The 20,679-nt window shown below is 43.9% G+C and overlaps 1 protein-coding gene and 1 long non-coding RNA gene across 10 annotated transcripts in view; one reads left to right on the forward strand and one right to left on the reverse strand.

Moving 5' to 3' along the window:
- The window catches only part of PTPRE (protein tyrosine phosphatase receptor type E), a 221,866-nt gene that overhangs the window by 136,809 nt on the left and 64,378 nt on the right, over positions 1 to 20,679 (forward strand). For 8 of the 9 annotated variants that reach the window (XM_039547447.1, XM_039547441.1, XM_039547440.1 and 5 more), the window contains 2 exons: positions 17,867 to 17,969; positions 18,259 to 18,332. In XM_039547447.1, coding sequence (XP_039403381.1) covers positions 17,867 to 17,969; positions 18,259 to 18,332 — 177 coding nt within the window. Of the gene's footprint in view, positions 1 to 17,866; positions 17,970 to 18,100; positions 18,176 to 18,258; positions 18,333 to 20,679 lie in introns of those variants that run through there. The other variant, XM_039547448.1, reaches the window with a different exon arrangement.
- LOC120409406 lies at positions 7,795 to 10,319 on the reverse strand. Its single transcript, XR_005601289.1, has 2 exons — positions 10,043 to 10,319; positions 7,795 to 8,725 (listed from the first exon to the last, which is right to left on the reverse strand). It is a non-coding gene; the product is annotated as an uncharacterized LOC120409406 (long non-coding RNA).

The raw sequence follows: 20,679 nt of genomic DNA on the forward strand, positions 1-20,679 counted from the left end.
ACAAGGGTGACAGCATTAGCAACACAAGGTTGCTTATATTAACAAAGTGTCAGCTGAGATTTGGAGGTGGTGGGGTTTATAGATCTTCATCCGTTTTGATGAAAAAAAAAAAAGGAAGTGATGAGTGAGTGAAGATGTTTTTGTGTACACACCATTTAAGAAGATCACAAGTTATTTACTTAAAATGTCTACTCTGCTGTATTTTTAGACAGTCTTAAAACAAGATAGCTTATTATATATTACTACTTCTTATGTGGAATCCCCATTACTGGAGGTTTACAACTATGGTAGCCCATTCTATATAGTCCTCTGCTAATCTCCTTTTGCTCGACCCAGGATACCACATCATCCATCCAAGATCATCTTTTTCTGCTTCATGTTCTCCTGCCATCAACTTTTCCTTCCAGTGCCTATAAACATGCAGCCCTTGCTGAACTTCATAAAATGTGCCCTGCAAATTGAATCTTTCTTTTCAAAAGATCTCTAACTAATGTTTGCTGAGTTACAGCCATCTCTAGTATTTTTCATTGGGTACGCTGTCTATCCATGATATTTTCAGAATTACTCTATAACAGGGATCGGCAACCTTTGGCACGTGATCTGTAGGGCCAGCTGTGGCACCCCCTGGAGTGTCGCACTCATGTGTCGGTATATCAGGCCCTACGTCCTCTCAGTCCCTTCTTACCGCCCATGTTGGTTAGTCAGAGTGCCTTTCTTTGCATAGCAGGGGTGAAAGTTAAATGGAGCTCTTACTGGTACGGGGCCAGCTCTGGACCCCCCAGACGGGGCGGGACCTTGGGCAGAAGGGGCAGGGCTGGGGTCAGCGTCCCCCAGCCAGCTCATTTGCGCTGCTTGGTCCGCGCTGCCTGCGGCTCCAGTGGTGATTTAAACGGCCCGGGGCTCCAGCTGCCGCTACTGCAGCAGCCAGAGCCCTGGGCTCTTTTAAATCGCAGCCCCGGTGCAGCTACTTCTTTTGCTTTAATGTCGCTGCCCCTTTTGCGCCCCCTCCATCGGTGGCCCTTCCAGGTCGTCGCTGCCCCTTTTGCTCCCCTCCGTCGGCGGCCCTGCCAGTAGGGACCTGGCAGGGCCGCCGATGGGGGGCGCAAAAGGGACAGCGATGTTAAAGCACTCCTGAGGCAGCACTTTAAGCAGGGTCCTTAAAGCGCTGCCGCAGCCGCTCTTTAAAGTCAGTGGTATGGGCCGGTACTGGCGGGTGCTTTGTACCAGTATGCCGTACCGACCCGTACTGCTGTACTTTCACCCCTGTTGAATAGCAAGGGCTAGTGGCTTCATCTCTTCTGACTTCGAGCCTTAGGGTCTTGTAAATACTTTGTTTATAGTAGTTAGCATTAAGTAGTTGTTAAGTGTAGTTAGTAGTGAAATGCTAGAGTCCCAGAGGGGATTTCGCTCAGGCCGGGCATGCCCTGGTCTCCCGGCTTTAAGATCTGTGTGGACTGTAACAGGCCTATGTCTGTTAATGACCCCCTCAGCAGCTGCCTCAAGTGCTTGGGGTAGTCACATGTGAAGGACAAGTGTATTTGTAAAAATTTTGAATTCAGGACTCAGGAAGAATGGGATATTTGTTTGCGGGCTCTCCTCAGAGAGGCTTCCCTTCGTCCGGCTTCCGATCTGTGCCACCAAGACTCGCCTAGCACCTCGGCCTTGGTGCGCAGCGCACCCCCAGCACTGGACTCTGCCCGGCACCACTCCCCATCGCCCAAAAAGAAAATAAAGAAGCACGGCTCCCTGGTACTGAGCAAGTAGGGCCATGAGACATCAGGCAAAGGACCCAGTTCAGGCTGCCTCGCCACTGCGGAGCCACATGGACGTGCCTCCTTGGCCGGGGCCCTTAGCCCCTTAAAGAATTCACCACTGACTCCCGGGAGCGGTAGAAGACCCAAACTCATGGCGGCATTGACTCCTTCCCAAGCTCCCCCAGTGCCAAGAGAGCAGAGACCTCTGCCCACACCACCCGCAACGGCAAAGGCTTCCCACGAGGGCAAGCCAGCCACTAAGATCCCTCAGAGGGAAGTGGAGTTCCCCCGAGACAAGGCAGCGCTCTCCTCCATGCAGCAGATCTCCAGAATTGCAGCCCAGATCCTCTGGGGCTTGCCCTCGATCTCTGGCACCATGATTGTGGTCTCGGCCATCTTGACACAGATCACTTAAGGGGAGGCGTCGGTCTCTATATTGCTAGCACCATTCGCCCTCCCACCTGTCATCCTCTTGGCACAGATCTCAGTCGCCTGCACTGTGGGAGTGCTCCCTGTCACAACTGCGGTCCCCCTCTCTCCCTCCCCCGGGCCTGATCCCTCGATACCAGCACCAGTCCTCTCACTCCAGGAACTGGTCTCCGGTGGCAACAGTCAGCAGGCAGATGCAAGCGTCAATGGCCCCACCATGGTCACCGGAAGGGGATGCCTCCATCTCGGAAGGACAGTTCAGCCCCTCGCCCAGACTCCACCAGCGCGATTGGACTCCCGAGGCTGCATCGACATTGATGGTGCTGCCTTGGCAGCATGGCCAGTGGCCAATGCAGAGGCTTTATTGGAGTGCATGGGGCATGCTGGTCACGATGATGCTCCCTTCGCACTTCTCATCTGCCGCTGCTTCGGAGCAACAGGTGGCAGCACCGATGGCACCGGGCACGGTGCATGAGTCATGCTCGGAGGTCAGGGTAGAGGAGACTGCAACCACCCCCAAACCCTTCCTCCCTCCCTCCCTCACAGGGGACGATGCCCTGGGGCCTCTCCTGGTGGTACAGTCGTCGTCTTCATCCCTGGATGAGGCGGTCATAGAGTCATAGACTTTAAGGTCAGAAGGGACCATTATGATAGTCTAGTCTGACCTCCTGCACAATGCAGGCCACAGAATCTCACCCACCCACTCCTGTAATAAACCCCTAACCTATGTCTGAGCTATTGAAGTCCTCAAATCATGGTTTAAAGACTTCAAGGTGACGAAAATCCTCCAGCAAGTAACCCGTGCCCCTCGCTACAGAGGAAGGCAAAAAAACCCCAGGGCCTCTGCCAATCTGCCCGGGAGGAAAATTCCTTCCCGACCCCAAATACGACAAGCAGCTAAACCCTGAGCATGTGGGCAAGACTCACCAGCCAAACACCCAGGAAAGAATTCTCTGTAGTAACTCAGATCCCACCCCATCTAACATCTAACATTGCAGGACCCTTGAGGGCCAGCCCGCCTCATGACTTTAAAGAACAACAGGGCCTGCTTCGACGAATGGCCAAGAACTTGGGCCTAGAGGTAGAGGAATCGGCCAAGCAGGCAGACACCTTGTTCAGCATCCTCTCAGCCTCTACCCAGCCCGTGTTGCACTACCAGTGCATGACCGGGTCCTCAAAATTGCCAAGGCCCTCTGGCAAACCCCATCTTCCATCCCTCCCACCTCCCAAAGGGCTGAAAAGAAGTACTTTGTCCCGGCCAAAGACTCATACCCACCCACCTCTGGGCTTGCTGGTTGTCTCTGCGGCCAATGAAAAAAGACAAGCAGGGGCACACCAGCTCAGCTCCCAAAAATAGAGGCTGAAAGCATCAACTAGGGCACAAGCATCATCAACGGCCTTCCTGGCACATTGTGGACCTTTTGGGGAGAAAAATTTATTCCGCTACCAGCACATCATCTTACAGACCAAAAAGCTGCAGTTATGCCAGGCAGCAAAGATTAGATTGAAAGAGGAACACATTTTTCCTTTTCCATTTGCTTAAACATGCTTAGATAGATTCACTGTAGGATTAAGTATGTGAGATCAGTCCTGCTCCAGCTTCTGATGTTGACATCTGTCCCAGTTTTCTTTCATGTGTTCCACCAGCAGTTTGCAGAACACTAGAGATTCTTCTTCTCCATTATTTAAATGTGAGGTTTTGCAACATTACAATGAATTACATGAGGATGTTGCATCTCAGCTTGTGTTATTGGTTCACAATGTGACAATCTAACACACTGTGAGATGAACTCATAGCTTTGTTTCACAACCAGTTCACCTTAGATGTAATTTTGTAATTGCAACAAAGCTGTAAATGAAATTAGGTTGAAATCTCTCTAAATCTTGAATCTTTTGATGAGAAAATAAGGGAAGGTGGTTTTTTAAAAAATTCTCTCACGCCAGTGTTTATTTTCAGTTCCTATTCTGCTTCTTCTGGTACTACAACTATACAGAAATGATATTGAAAGTACTTAGGTGATGTAATTTCAAAAGGACTTCAAGACAAGAGACTAGTTTCACTGGTGCACTCTGGCTTGCTTTCTGCTTTCCTGACCTGCAATTAATTAAATTGTAACCGATTTGCATGAAAAATAAAGCATTCCATATATAGAAACTATATTAATAATTACATTTGCAGAGTGGAACATTCAAAAGTCGGAAAATGATGAAGCAAGGTTAAATGTGGAAAGCTGTGAGTTTTACTGCAATAAGAAACATTTTTTCAGTATCTCTTCATAACATTGAACAATTTTGTCTCAACTTTTGTCCTTGGCTGAGGACAAGCATGACAAATTTGAGCCAGAAAAGTAAATGAATTAAAAAGTTATAAGCACCTAATGACCTTTTGTGCAACTGTAACGATATATATTGCCCCAGCATTAATTACTAATTCTGTTACGTCTGTCAGGCAGTTTGCATTCTGTTACCATTGCTTAAATAAGTAAATCATAATAGACTCTCTGTTACCATGTGCTCCCCACATCAGTTTGTCGTATCTATCTGCTGTCCCTCATCAGGTAGCTAGATTGGAAACTCTTGGCAGCAGGGACTGTGTTCTCATTATGAGTGTTTACAATCGTAGCACAGTGGGATACTGAGATCTGATTGGGCCCCTAATACAGTAACTAGCCACTTAACATCCTCTCGCTTAACGTTGTTTTGATCTTACATCCCTGCTCAGTTACAGAACATGCTCCATTTAAAATTGTACAATGCTTCACTATGACATCTTTTGGCTGCCTGCTTTGTCCACAGCTGGCAGCCCCCCATCAGCTCTCCTATGCCTCTCCCCACAGCGCCTCCAGCTGCCGGCTGACCCCGCGGATCAGCGCCTTCCCCCTCCTCCCGCCCGCAGCAATCAGCTGGCTTGCGGCGTTCAGGAGGGAGGGGGGCGGAGCGAGGACTCGGCACGCAGGCTCCCCCTCCCTCCCCTGCCTCCCGAATGCCGCAAGCCAGCTGATTGCCACGGGCAGGAGGCAGGGGAGGGAGGGGGGAGCCTGTGCGCCGAGTCCTCACTTCTCCCCCTCCCTCCTGCCCCCTGAATGTTGCAAGCCACCTGATTGCCACAGGCAGGAGGGAGGGAAGAGGAGTGAGGACATGGCACAAGGGTTGAGCCCCCCCACCCCTGGTGCTTGCAGAGTAGGGGAAGCTGCCACTGCTGCTGCGCAACGTGCTTCTCCGAGCCTACAGCACCTTCAGTCTCCTTGCCTGCCTCATTGTCTGCAGTGCCAATGGGCTGTGCCTATGTGGGGTAAGGCAGGGGCATCTCCCAACTATAGTACTGTATTGTACTGTATGGCAAAAAAAAAATTTCTCTGGAACCTAACCCTCCCCCATTTACATTCATTTTTATGGGGAAATTGGATTCGCTTAACATTGTTTCACTTAAAGTTGCTTTTTTCAGGAACCTAACTACAATGGTAAGTGAGGAGTTACTGTACAAATAAAAATAGTAATCTTTTATTTCTTAAGAACATGGTGTATAAACCAAAAGAGCACATTGGCTTAATGATATCTGCTCAGTTACATTACACCTTTCAAATGTTACATTAACTTTTAATTTATTGCCAGTGATCTGTCTTCAAAACTAATTAAGACCTGTCAGATTACTGTTATTTATTATTAATGTAGTTCTATAAGTACGCATGACTCATTACAGAACATATAAAATCCTGTGATGAAATCGTAGCCTCATAGAAGTCAGTGGCAAAACTCTCATTCATTTCAGTAAAAGCAACAGAGTGTCCTGTGGCACCTTATAGACTAACAGACATTTTGGAGCATGAGCTTTTGTGGGTGAATACCCACTTTGTCGGATGCATGACGACGAAGTGGGTATTCACCCACGAAAGCTCATGCTCCAAAATGTCTGTTAGTCTATAAGCTGCCACTGGACACTCTGCTGCTTTTACAGATCCAGACTAACACAGCTACCCCTCTGATACATTCATTTCAGTGAGGCCAGGATTTCACTCCAATTCCCTACTCCAGTCTAGTGTACATTCATGTGTATAGAGGCCAGTCCTGCTGTGGTGTCCAACTCTCCTATGAGAGTAGAGAGCCCCCACAGAGGAAGCTAAGAATCAAGTATCAAGAATGCCTATGGTTCCAGGTCGGTGAAGTGGAAAAGGCTGAGAGTCAGGCATGCCCTGCCTGGGGTTCCCACTGCATGTGCAGAGGAAGGGGAGGTTGTCATGTCCCAGCCCCACATCAGTCTTCCTCTGATGATTATAAACTTTACCAGTTCTAAGGAATACTGGCATAGATCTTCATGATATTTGTCCTCTCCTATCTTACCTCTTTTGATGAGGAGTGAAAAGTTACCAAGGTTGGCATTTAAAGTACTATTATTGGTATCTATGTTAGTACCCACTGAAATGGATACAGCAGTTCACGTCTCAGCGCTGTCCCTTCAGGCTGTCTGAAAACTCAGGTAGACATCATTCAATTGGTTTTGCTTGTATCACATTTTTGAGTGGTTTTTTTCACAATCTTAACAGCTAGTGACTAGTCTTTTGTTTTAAATGAAAGCCGGGTGGATTCCAGAAAAAAAAAGATAGATGCCTGCCTGTGCTAATTCCTGCCCTCCAGTGGCACACCCCATCATAGGGGAAATGTGGGCTCTAGGACCAGGTCTTTTTGCTTTAGGGCATCCAAACATAGACCTGCGAAATCAAACGGCCTTTCTGAAATACAGTCTAGTAATTAAATAAGGAAAATGGGAAAGAGAAGTGGCTTGACACACTTGTATCACTTCTTAAACATATTAATAAAATTGGAAAAGTCAGTTTGTACAAAGAGACGCTGTTCATCTTCAAAGTTTCACACTTAAATTCAATCCAATTTTGAGTAAATGTGGATAAAAGAAAACACATATTCAGTGTTTTAATTAAATCTTAATTTAAATGATACAAGCAAGATGTGTAGTAGAAACTAAATTGGATTTTTAAGAAGTACCAAAGTCCTCATTATTTAAATATATATTAAGTACATATGTATAGAAAAAAATGAACATTGACTGATAGACAAAAATGCATATATGGCAAAAATGCTTTCCTGTATAAAGAGCCCAAGTTAATAGGATTATGCACTTATCTCAGGCTTTCAATAGCCGTTGAACTGTGCAATAAGTCATTTTAAATCCAAAAATAAAGATTACTTGTTCCAGTGCCAAATATTCTTCATTTGAAGAGATTATTCATACAGAAGGAGCTGAAGGATAGTAACAATTCCATTTAATCCCACTGTCCTTCTGCATGTTTTCAAATTTTATGAAGGATGCAAAAGTCACCATGAAAAGTGTGTGCTAGTTTTGCTGCATGTCGGTATTCCAGAGATGTAATTAAAAAAAAAAATTGTTCACTGACTACTTGTTAAACAGGCAGACATAACATTTATATTAACCACTGCTCAACAAGACTAATGCCATTCTTGTCCTTGGTCAGAGAGAGAACCATATTAAAGTGTGTGCTCTATTTTACAAAATATAGGTATTCTGTTCTGTCAGCATTCTCATTTGCTGAAGACAAAGCATCCCAAAAAATGTAGTAATATGCCAATAAGCCAAAACTAACCTAATTAATATTTTATTTATTTTACTGATTTGGAATTACATTTAATAAGTGTCTGTCTATTGCTCTGGGCACCTTCACAGTAGATTAAAACTTATGCTAACAAATACAATTCAGCAAATAAATACAATATTTATAGTTTATAGTATTGAAATAATAACTCAGTAACCCATGATAATTGAAATGCTCCTCAGTCTTAAGAGTATGTCTACACTAGAAACTCTACAGCAGCACAGCTACAGCTGCGCCTCTGAAGTGCAGTACTGTAGACACTTACTACAGAAATAGAAGGTTGGAAGTAATGTAAATGCACTATGGAATAGGTTTCAAAGCCCTTTTCACTGGTCAGTCTTTCATATTAAAGCAGTCAACAATTATCCATCAGTTCTCTCCAGTGCTAATACACCAATCTAGGCATCATCTATGGATTGAGTTACATTGAGTTACTACCCTGCTCTTTTCATGTAATAAAATGAGGCACAGTCAGAAATTCAGCATCATTAAAGGAGGTGCTGAGACAAGTTCTTGAATATTTATCAAGACAGTGCAGGAGAGTCTTGGACTCCTTGCTGAAACACACGTTCAGACTTATACTTCTTTAAAACCCAGGTTTTTAAACAAATATATTATTTAGTTGTATTGCAGCAGCGCCAAGGAGCCCAGCCACAGACCAGCACCCCATTTTGTTAGACATTTTACAAACACAGAACAAGTCTCTTTTGTTTCTTCATTCTTCCTCAGTTACTACAGACTTCATATATTGTTGTGTTATCCTTCAGTGGGTTTTGATATCTTAATTCGCTGCAGTTTCTTTCCTTGTTCCTTCTTCTTTGTCCCTTCTCTGTTTTTTCCTTTCATTTTAGTATTTTTCAGTCTGCTTGACTACTTGTTTCATGTATATGTGTGCGTGTTGCTCATTACTGTCAGTCACTGCAAAAAAGCAGAAACAAGTTACTTCCATGACACTGTTGATTCCCCTGCCCCGCCAAATGTAGGTTGAGAGGGGTTATTTCGGGCCATTGCGGATTGCACCATTGGCATATATTTTTTCCACACAATAGTCACAATTATTACTTCACAAGTTCACTCATACCTCAAGTAGATAGAGTAGCTGTATGGCTTTTAAACAAGAAGAGCTTGCTGTGTGAGAATGAAGTAAATGAGCTCCAGTGTGCAGCATAGGTACACATTGACCATGCTTGCCTGTCTCCATTACACTCAAGGTGATTCTCAGAATATGGGCTGAAGATCTATTTTTATTGAGCTATCATACATTTTTAAACATAAGCACACTAAAACAGAGCTAATGCATGGAGGAGTCCATCCTATTGAATCATTCATTGTGGTCACACAGTGGATTCAAGCAGAAGGGAAGCATCTGTAGTGCTTTTTACAACACACAGGAAATTGGCTTGAACTAGCTTTTAACTTCGCTTTTGAATTAGCTTTTAACTTAATTATCAAGCTCAGTTAGCAGCCAACATTATACTATCTAATTGATCTCATCTTATATATTTTTGTTTACAGGAAATGTGACACGGTTCCTCCTCTGCCTTGGTGGGTCCTGTGCTTATTGGCACATTTGCTCGCCTCAGAGGTTCACAGCAGCCCTCAGTTTGGTCACTTTTGCTAGTGGCTCCAACCTGCTGTTCACTCAGCTAACCTCAGCACTAGTCAGCATGGGAAAGGGAGGAGAATGATCCCCCCCAGTCTTTGCTGACCCACCTAGTGGGTCAGGGGGACAGGCCAAGGCAGGGACGGCTCTATGTATTTTGCCGCCCCAAGCATGGCAGTCAGGCGGCCTTCAGCAGTACGCCTGTGGGCAGTCCGCTGGTCACGTGGATTCGGCGACATTTCTGCGGGTGATCTGCCGGTCCCGCGCCTTCGTTGTACCTGCCGCCGAAGCTACGGGACTGGCAGATCACCCGCAGAAGGCTGCCTGATTGTCACCCTCACAGCGACCGGCAGGCCGCCCCAGGCACACGCTTGCTGCGCTGGTGCCTGGAGCCGCCTCTGGGCCAGGGACCTTCCCCTCTGGTGGGACCCATGGTCCCGGTCAACTCCTCTTGTATCAAATAGGGAGTTGGGGGGATGGGAGGGAACCCGGGCCCGCCCACTACTCTGGGTTCCAGCCCAGGGCCCTGTAGATCGCAGCTGTCTACAGTGTTTCCTGTAACAGCTGCGTGACAGCTACAACTCCCTGGCTACTTCCCCATGGCCTCTGCCCAACACCTTCTTTATTCTTACCACAGGACCTTCCTCCTGATATCTGATGATGCTTCCACTCCTCAGTCCTCCAGCAGTACACCTTCTCACTCTCAGCTCCTTGTGGGCCTCTTGCTCCCAGCTCCTCACATGCACCTCACTAACTGAAGTGAGATCCTTTTTAAACCAGATGACCTGATTAGCTTGCCTGTCCTAATTGATTCTAGTAGCTTTTTAATTGGCTCCAGGCGTCCTAATTAGCCTGCCTGCCATAATTGGTTCCAGCAACATCCTGATTATTCTGGAACAGCCTATTATTTTACACAGGGAAAAGGGACCTGCATAATCTGGGGCTAATGTATCTACCTTCTATCACTCTCCTGTAGCCATCTGGCCTGATTCTGTCACAGAAAATATGAATATAACAAACAATAGTGCACTGAACTGTAATACTTATACAAACTATCCAATTCCTGGCATGATAAAAACCAGTATAATAATAAAATGCTAATATCAGCAGACAGACAAATTTGGGTCTTAAAAAAACACAAATATTTCATTTTAGGACTTTTCTATATTTTTGTCCTGTGTTAGAAGTCATTTACAGTGTTTGGATTTAAAACAAATAGTATGTTTTATAAATGTGTGTTAGGGGAAAAATACTGTTGCTCCTTTTTGACCCGAGTGATCAGCCAAATATCAGGGTCCTGCGAGTTGTTCACTAGCAGGAGAAATTGATGCCGGAGTCTGGTATCTATAATGCAATCCTGTTTATTTACAAAAAATGTATAAAGTCCTTTTTCTCAAAACACAGTAACAATCAAACAAAAGGAGACAGCTTCTTTGCTCCCAGCTCCCAGCTTCTTTCAGCCAACACTTAACTCAAAAACTTTCTCTCTTATCTTTTTCTTAGGGTCACACCAGTGATGAGCTGCCAAAATCTTAACAACCAGTTCCCTATAAAAAGTTCTGATTTAAGGGGGGGAACGGGAGAGGGGCCCAGGCAGGGGGACACATACTTGTGGGGCTGGGGGCCCCTGCAGGGCCTGGGGCAAATTGCCCCACTTGCCCCCCCCCGGCAGCCCTAGAGCTTGCAGCCCCCTCCCCCTTTACCGTGCCGGCAGCTCAAAGCAGCAGGACGACTCCAGAGCTCAGCAGAGCTGCCCAGTTGGTGCTGGTGGCTGGGCACGCTGCAGCTGGGGGGAAGCGGGGGAAGGGCTGGGGGAGCCTCAGCCTCCCCAGCTGGGAATCCTGGGAGCAACAGGACGGTCCGGCCACGGAGCCCCTGGCCCTTTAACAACCGGTTCTCCACGGAGGTCTAATTTTAGCAACCGGTTCTTGCTAAACCGGTTCTTGTGGGAACCTGCTCCAGCTCACCACTGGGTCACACTACCAGTGCTTTTGTGGCTGCCTTCTGTTTCCTAACCTTCTGGTGATTTTCCTGCTTGTGCTTTTCCCCACCTGTCTCACCCCTCCTCAACCCGCTCTCTACTAAAATACCTAGTGAAGCCCCTCTGCCACCTGGTTCAAGTTGCTGAGAGGCCTCGTGCCTTTTCGTTTTGGGCTGTGACATGTGCCTGTGTTCTAGTTGGAGTCCCCTGTTGTTTCAGCTGCCTGGTTCCATAAAGGAGCTTAATGCCTCTTTAGAATGATTTATATCCACCCACCCCCGAGTTTCAAAAAGATTTAACCCAACCCATAATAGTTCTATTTAACAAGTACTGGGTTGGTATCACTGAGGGTATAGCTACACTAGCAATGTTAAAGTGCTGCTGCACTTGTGTGCACCAGTGCTGCACTCGTGTGCACCAGTGTTGGGAGAGAGCTCTCCCAGCGCTGTAAAAAAAACCACCCTCGCGAGGGGAGTAGCTCCCAGCGCTGGTGCACTGTCTACACTGCCACTTTACAGCGCTGAAACTTGCAGTGCTGAGGGAGGTGTTTTTCACATCCCTGAGCAAGAACGTTGCAGCGCTGTAAAGTGGCAGTGTAGACAAGGCCATCGGAAGGTGCACCCTCCTCAACACTAACCTGCCTCCATTACCATGGAAGCTCACAGCACTCGCTGTGGGGCTGTTGTAGAAGCTGAAAATAATCAGAGTGCAGTAACAGCCCAGCTGTGCCCTATACTGCAAGGGAGTCCCCGTAGAACCATTCTTCCAGGTCCATGACACTCAGGGAATCTCCTTATCCTGGGGCTGATTCTACCAGCTTTCTAGCCCTTTTATACTGGTTACTTGGGTCTGAAGGGGCTGCATTGGCCAGAATTACATCCTTGCCCAAGGAGTTTATAATCTAAGGGCCTGAATCTTCGGGACCAAGCCCTTGCACCTGCTAGGCTCTACATTCAACATAAAACAGGTAGGGATGACGACAAGGTGTGGCAGAGGAGGAGGAAGAAAGATCACCAGGATACACTTATTGTTACGTATGCTGCTTTTGGTTCCTAGTTTGGTTTGGTTTTGATTTTAATTAGCATACTGTAATTAGGAACAGAACGAAGCCGGGGGAACATTACAAGATAAGGAGCACTAGCACCAGAAAAAGCAAATCAGGCATCTGGAAACGTGGCAATAGTGACAAAGCGATGCAAAATCACATGGCCCAAACTTTGGGGAAAACCAGTGTCATGGCCCTAATTTCTTCTCAAAGTGGAACACTGGGTATTTCAACACATTTCTGGAAAATCCCTGGGTTTATGATTTTAAAGCTGCCATTCCAAGCAGAGAGTTACATGGTTACTGGACCACTGTTTATTATATCTGTTTGTGGTGTAATGGTTGAAAACTTTCCATGGCAATGACCAGAATGAGGATCTACAGTCAAAGTAATTTGCTTCCTCTGCATGTACTTGTCTGTCTCAGTTCCCTGCAGCAGCACTGATTAAAGTAGCAGCTTTGGTGCTACAATCATTCAGTCTGCCCTTGAAGTGTTTAATTTCTCTTACTATATAGATGGCTGTCTGGTTAAAGGCCACTGTCAGGCCTCTGAATTTATAAAAGGTCTGGGGCAAAGTAATCTTGCTCTTTAATTTCAGAATGTTTTTAGTAAATTAGCAGCCCAAACTTTGGGGAAAATACAAAATAATAAATGTGATCAACATTTAAAAAGCATGTGATACCTGCATGCAGCTCCCATACATATTGTAAGGCTGCTGGTCTGACATCACTGTTTTGTTTAAATTCATGGGACTGTCATGGAGGACAGAGGAAGGGGCCTTCTGTGTTTCCAAGCTAACTTCTTTGACATCAGGTTGCCAGGAGAGAAACAAGACTGTGATGTGGCACTCATAGAGCTGCTTAAGCCATCCTTGCCATGCTCTGTCCCTTGAAATCAGGATATGTAAGCAGGGTTGACATATACCAATCACCATCCTGTGGCAGAAAATCTCTCAGCAGTGGTATTTCCTAATATTGCTACATGGGACTACATCTTAAGTCAATGCAGAACCTTGAGGTGGAGCAGAATGCAACCTACTTATTAAGCAGTGCTTCCTGGTGACAGTGCATGACACTTGAGCTCTGAGATCTGCTCTGGCTGCCTAATGATTTCCAGGCTGAATTTGAGATGGTGTTTTTGAGCTGTAAAGCCCTAAATAGTGTGGGACACTGCTGCTTGAGAGACCACCTCTTTCCTCATGTCACACTGCTACAGCAGAGGGGTTTGAGTTGGATCCCCCTCAGTTTAAAAGGGGGATGACTCTAGAGGGCTCTCCATGAGGGTCTTCAGTTCTGAAACCAGCTATCTGATGTGGTCCAAATTAGCCCAAGAAGGCATACTGCAAGGCACATCCATTGGGTTGGGTGGTGCCAGAAGAAAGGGTTATGTCTGTGTCAGGGAGGGGAGTTTTTTGCTTGGGGGCAGGGGGAGAATTCCTTGAGGAGGTTTTTTTTTGTTTGTTTGTTTTTTTGCTGTGGGAGGTGGTAAGCTGCTATTTTTTATTTTTTTGTTCTTGTAACTTGTGTCAGTACATATCGTGCTTTGGGTAGACAGTCCTTTTTGTGCTCCTATAAATAAAATATCACATGTTGGGACATCCTCCACGGTACTCTCCAGCTGAATTTCCCAGTGTCTGAAGAGGGGAAGCATATGATGGCCTCCATAACTAGAGTTGGTTATTTCATTGTTTTGTTTGTTCTCTGCTAAGCCTTAATTACTGTGCAGAAAACACTATTGTTGCTATGAATTAGTGGCTGACTGATGCATGCTCCATCTGGGTCGTGCTGCAACATAGAGATCGTGAAACCTAACAAAATAAACGTTTTATGTTTTTTTTTCTTGCCTATCATTTCTTGTTCTTTCATCTTACATGTCGTTTTTATGCTTTATTTCCCATATCACATTAGCCTACCAGTTTCTCTGTAATATTATGTTGATGGAGTCATTCCTTCCTAGAATAGCTTTCTACCTCAAATTATATATGCCTAAATCTTATTTTCTGTCCCAATTCCTTATCTACCCAGTGATGTAGCCTCTCTCTACATCCATATTGTATTTTCTTTTCTTCTTATCCCAGTCTATTCTTTTCTCTTCCATTTTATATAATCCTCACTCTAACATAGTCAGCTTGTACTGTGAAGCAGTACTGTGAAGTACTTAGAGCAGGAAACTGGGAGTAAGGCTCATGGGGCTTATGCTCTTCTCTGTGCATGTATGCACAGGATGTACCTGCAAAAAGAGAAGAATTCTACCTTTAGAACATGGTTTCTCTTTTCTCCCCACTGCGGGGACCTCAGGAGGTTTTGGCTGTGTGGGATTAGGAGAGTTGGATAGGATTCTCCTCACTTTCTACCCCCTGGGGGGAAGCAGCACAGCTAAAGCCTAGGGCTGGTGGAGTTTTTGGTTTTGTTTGAACCGCGTGGTTGTCTAGAGCATGAGATACTGTAAGTCAAACTGTGGACTACTATTAAAAGTTACTACTAGCACAAAGAAATAGAGGAAATAAAAATTCAATATTAAAATCAACTTTCATTTTGCAGTATTCAGTATTGGCAAGTAGCAGCATAAGCCCTAAAACTATATGTGTAATTGATGCCAGGTACAGTAGAACCTCAGAGTTACCAACACCTCAGGAATGGAGGTTGTTTGTAACGCTGAACAAAACATTATGGTGGTTCTTTCAAAAGTTTACAACTGCACATTGACTTAATGCAGTTTTGAAACTTGACCATGCAGAAGAAAAATGCTGCTTTCCCTTTTGTCAAGGTTCCTCCCCCACTCTGAACTTTAGGGTACAGATGTGGGGACCTGCATGGACACTTCTAAGCTTAATTACTAGCTTAGATCTGGTAACATTGCCACCATCCAGAAATTTTAGTGTCTGGATCACTTTCTGTCCCCCGCCCCCAAAACCTTCCCCTCCCTGGGCAGCCTTGAGAGGCTTTTTCACCAAGTTCCTGGTGAACACCGATCCAACCCCTTGGATCTTAACACAAGGAGAATTTAACCATCCCCCCTCCCTTCCCCCACCAATTCCTGGTGAGTCTAGATCCAATCCCCTTGGATCTTAACACAAGGAGAATTTTCCCCACCAATTCCTGGAGAGTCCAGATCCAATCCCCTTGGATCTTAACACAAGGGAAAGAATCAATCAGGTTCTTAAAAAGAAAGCTTTTAATTAAAGAAAGAAAGGTAAAAATTATCTCTGTAAAATCAGGATGGAAAATACTTTACAGGGTAATCAGATTCATATAGCCCAGAGGAACCCCCTCTAGCCTTAGGTTCAAAGTTACAGCAAACAGAGGTAAAATCCTCTCAGCAAAAAAGGAACATTTACAAGTTGAGAAAACAAAAATAAGACTAACACGCCTTGCCTGGCTATTACTTACAAGTTTGAAACATGAGAGAGTGATTCAGAAAGATTTGGAGAGCCTGGATTGATGTCTGTTCGCTCTTGGGACTAAGAGGGACCAACCCCCCAAACAAAGAGCACAAACAAAAGACTTCCCTTCACCAAGATTTGAAAGTATCTTGTCCCCTTATGGGTCCTCTGGTCAGGTGTCAGCCAGGTTTACTGAGCTTTTTAACCCTTTACAGGTAAAAGAGACATTAACCCTTAACTATCTTATTTTTCTAGTAGTTTACTACTACTGTACAGTATTTGCCTTTTTTTTTTTGGTCTCTGCTGATGCCTGATTGCATACCTCCAATTCCAAACGAGGTGTACGGTTGACTGATCAGTTTGTAACCCTGGTGTTCATAACTCTGAGGTTCTATTGTAGCTTGTACCAGATATGTACCAAAAGAGCACCTCGTGTGCTGTATTACATCTGTTGAGCAAAGTAAATATTCTTGACCAGATCCTCAACTAGTATAAATCGGCATAACTTCATTGACTTCACTAGAATTCTCACCCCTCCGCCTGTATCTGGTGCTCTGTACATTGCACATTAGGTGCATTACAAACCAGCAACTAGTCACCTGCAAAAACAGCCAAACAAGAAATTATATGTCAGTCTAATGCCTGGAACCTTTGAATATAATTCTAAAATCTTGCATCAAATATCTTAGCCTTGTAAATTTATACTGGGGAGGGCGGGAGGGGAGATTATGCTTTCTCGTTCACCAGGTCTTCACACTTCTTGTAATTAACTTTGCAATTCTCTCAGTTGCTCCCACAAATATAAATGACATATTAAAGAGCTTATGCAATGTTGTTGTAAGGATATTAGAGAAGGTGAGTCAGGTAATATCTTTTATTGGACCAACTTCTACTGGTGAGAGAGACTTTTGAGCTACATAGAGCTCTTCCTCAGGTCTGGGAAAGGTACTTGGAATGTCACAACTAAATACAAGGTCAAACAGATAGTTTAGCATAAGTAATAATATTCTTACAGGTCCATTAATCAGATAAAAATTTTCTAATATCCCTTCAGGAAAATACTCACCAAGTATAATGTAATGAAGAAACATGCAAAACCTACAGACATATCTCCACTGCTACAATGATCAACACCCCCCAGAACATGCCTTTCAAGATCCTACACATGCCTATCGCAACATGTGTTATACCTCATCCAGTGCACTAAGTGCCCCAGTAACAGTTATGTGGGTGAAACCAAACAGTTGCTATGCTCTTGAATGAACTCACACGGGAAAATGATAAAAGACGAAAAACATCACATCACCTGTGGGAGAACACTTTTCATGAAGCGATCGCTCTATATCTGACCTACCAGTCCTCATCCTCAATGGAAACCTGCACAACATTTTCAGAAGATGAGCTTGGAAGCTAAAATTCATGACTTCTCTTGATAATAAAAATCATGACCTTAATTAAGATACTGGATTTATAGCTCATTACAACAATCTGTAACCACTCTAACCCCATTTTTGTCCTATGACTACAGGGGTGTTTAACAGGCCAGTTCAACTTGAATGGTTCTTTAGAATATGTGCTAACTAAATATGCTAAACTACCTTTTTGATCTTCTGTTTAGCTGTGACACTCAGAATACCTGTCCAAGAACTGACGAAGAGCTTTGTATATCTTGAAAGCTTGTCTCTCTCTCACCAACAGAAGCTGGTCCAGTAAAAGATATTATCTTGCTCACCATATTCAAGAGCTGACAGTTGGTAGCACAGATTTTAAAAACATGTTCCCTTAATTGTGGGTTTCAGCTTTGTATTTATTCACTAAAAAGCATTGTTGATATTTTTTACAAATTGATACAGTCAAAACACCACACACAGCCACCAAATCTATGTTCCATGGGAACTTTGGCCCTAGAGGTAGGCCTTTTGGAAACTGTACAGTGTATTTAAATCCGTTTTTGAAAGTATTAGGTATGTTTGTCCAATTTTATCTTTGCTACACTGAGAATTCCATCACAACAATCTGTCACTCTTGGTATTATTTTTAATTTATAGAGCCTCCAGAAGTGAACAATTCACACCAGCAGCTACTGACTTCAATGTTGATCCTGCTTCTTGTGTTCATCATTTTCATTCTTCTGGCTGGCTATTTTTTCAGGTAGGGAGCTGTTAAGTGCTGCACTCAAAACTAGATTGGTCATGTTTTGATATGATCTAATAAGGAAATGAAAGCGGTTCTACATATATGCGGTAACTGAAGTCTCAGACCACAGTTTAGAGTAGCGGAGGATGCCGCATGTTGTATTTTATCATTAATCATTACCATCTGAAGATGAACAGAAAGAGTTTCTCCAGAATTACATGGTTTGTACAAGTTAATCTGGAAGAGTATTTGTTACCTTTTAAATGCAATTATTCAAATTTAATTTGGTTTTGTGCAATTTAAGGTTCAGAAAACATAGGAAAGCTGTTGTGACCTCCAGTGACAAAAAGATGCCAAATGGAATCTTAGAAGAGCAAGGTAATGAAATGTTGGCTTTGTTTTTTAGAATGGATTTTACTCTGTGTGTGTGTGTGTGTGTGTGTGTGTGTACACTTTAATTTTGAAAGTTAAGAATTCAATTCTTTAAACTTTGAGGAGTACTTGTATCTTTTTATTGTATCATTTTAGTGCTGGCTTTATTTATTTAAAAGAAAACAAAGAAGAAAACTTCCCTCTCTCTTCCTTCTCCTTTCTGTTTAATAATTTGCAGCTTAAAGTTGTAACTTTACCAGATTTTGTTTTTCCATGGCAATTCTCATAACTGGTTTGTTAGTGAAGGATTCCTCATGACAGCTGAGTTATCTGCACCAGTTTTCATCTGAAGGAAAAAAGGATAGAAACATTTGTGTTTAAAAAAAGAAAAAAGACATATGTATGAAGAACTACTTTGTAACTCTGTGACTAGATTAAAAAGTAAAAGGTGGATGAGTGGGAAGGTACTGTAAGAGAATAGCATTTTTAAAAAAAGATGAAGTCCAGAAATTGAAAATATTCACCAATAGATTTTCAGATGTTTTTATTAAGAGCATAGCAAATTAGACTTAGATTTGGATCATCAAGCACAATAAAGATTAAAAGATGGCAAAGTTGTTGGGGAATTATAGGTCATCCATATATTACTCTTGCCATAATGACAAGGGAGTAAACAATTTAAAAAAAAAGTAATCACAAGGGAGAATTACCTGCATTTTCTGTGGCTTTCATGTTACTACGTGCAAACTGAAAAACTTCACAGTTCTAAATATAAACCAAATGAGTGTAACTTCCTGTTCAGTGTTAAATTTCCTAACATCAGTTAAAAGAGCATTGATGTTTCCAATGTATTGAGATATACTAGCCATCAAGCAGAACGCTGTTACTCTGTAGAATGGCTACTACATGAAGTATTAGGCAGCATGATTGTTGAAAGTAGCGTTGTCACTGTCTGTTTCTAGGGAAGTGTTTTGTTTTTCTTTTAAACAAAGTTTCTAATCTCACAGAAACTTCCTCTACCATGATTTCAAAACTCTTCAACTTCACTGTTGTTTTAAAATGCAATATGTTTGCATACTGGATCTAATTTTCTAACCAGTCTACCTGTGCACAATTGTCATAAAGCTAGCAGATCTAGCTGGCTGGTGCAAGGGAATTCCTGGGTGTCAGGTGCTACACAAAATCATTCCATAGGGAGGTAATTGCTGTAAAAGAAACATGCTGGAGCACCTTAAAGTACTGATGCTTCCTATACTTTTGGTTAAAGATGCAATAGGAATGCTTCAAACAAGTCTCATGAATTTACCACCTTCTTAAAGCAGTTTATTGAGACCAAAACACTTACCTAATTGTAGTTATTGTAAATATTACAGCATTTCTGGTGTCTGGCAAAGTGTGGCTTATTTTGGAGAAATAAAACCATTTGTAAAATAGATTTACAAATTATTTTCCTTAAATTGAGTATCTTAAACAAATTTCCCCTTCAATCCCTACATCTCCCAGTGAGTGTGAGGAACTGATAGATCCTATTGCCTCCCCATATGATGTTTCATCACATTTTTATTCTGTTACAAAGTAAAGTCAGAAACTCTAATTATTAACATTAGGACCTAGGCATAAGTTTCTGGGCATTGTTTTAATCAAGGGGGTGTTCAGAGAAATCTCTCGGCTTTTTACTATATTGTTATGGAAATCAACTCTGTCATTAGTTTGACTGTAGTATAATTGTAGCCGTGTCAGTCTTAGGATGTTGGCTCAGTCAGAGATATTACCTCACCCACCTTGTCTCACTAGTTTGATTCACATTTCGTAAGAGGCATTCTGTTCCTTTTTCCAAGATGTTTCACAAAACTAATTGGCTCATCATTTGATTAATGGAAAACACCTCTACCCCGATAGAACGCGATCCGATATAACACGAATTCGGATATAACGTGGTAAAGCAGCGGGAAGCCCCGGGCCCTTTAAAGTTCCACCTGAGCCCACTGCTTTACTGCATTATTACTGAATTCATGTGGCTCCCTGGGCCCTTTAAATCCCTACCTGAGTCCCGCTGCCAGAGCTCCGGCGGTGATTTAAAGGGACCAGGACTCCCCACAGCGGCTGGAGCACCAGGCCCTTTAAATCCGTAACGGGGCTCTGGCAGCCAGGCTCAGGTGGTAATTTAAAGGGCCCGGGGCTCTGGCCGCTGCGGGGAGCCCCGGGCCCTTTAATTCCCCGCCCAAGCCCCACTGCCGGAGCTCCGGCAGTGATGTAAAGGGCCCGGGGCTCCCCACAGTGGCTGGAGCACCGGGCCCTTTAAATCACCGCCAGAGAAGACGGTCCAGTCCGGCGTACCGGCCCAAACCTGATA

Source organism: Mauremys reevesii, linkage group 7 (genome assembly GCF_016161935.1).
Source record: "Mauremys reevesii isolate NIE-2019 linkage group 7, ASM1616193v1, whole genome shotgun sequence".
In the NCBI taxonomy this organism is placed as follows: domain Eukaryota; kingdom Metazoa; phylum Chordata; order Testudines; family Geoemydidae; genus Mauremys; species Mauremys reevesii.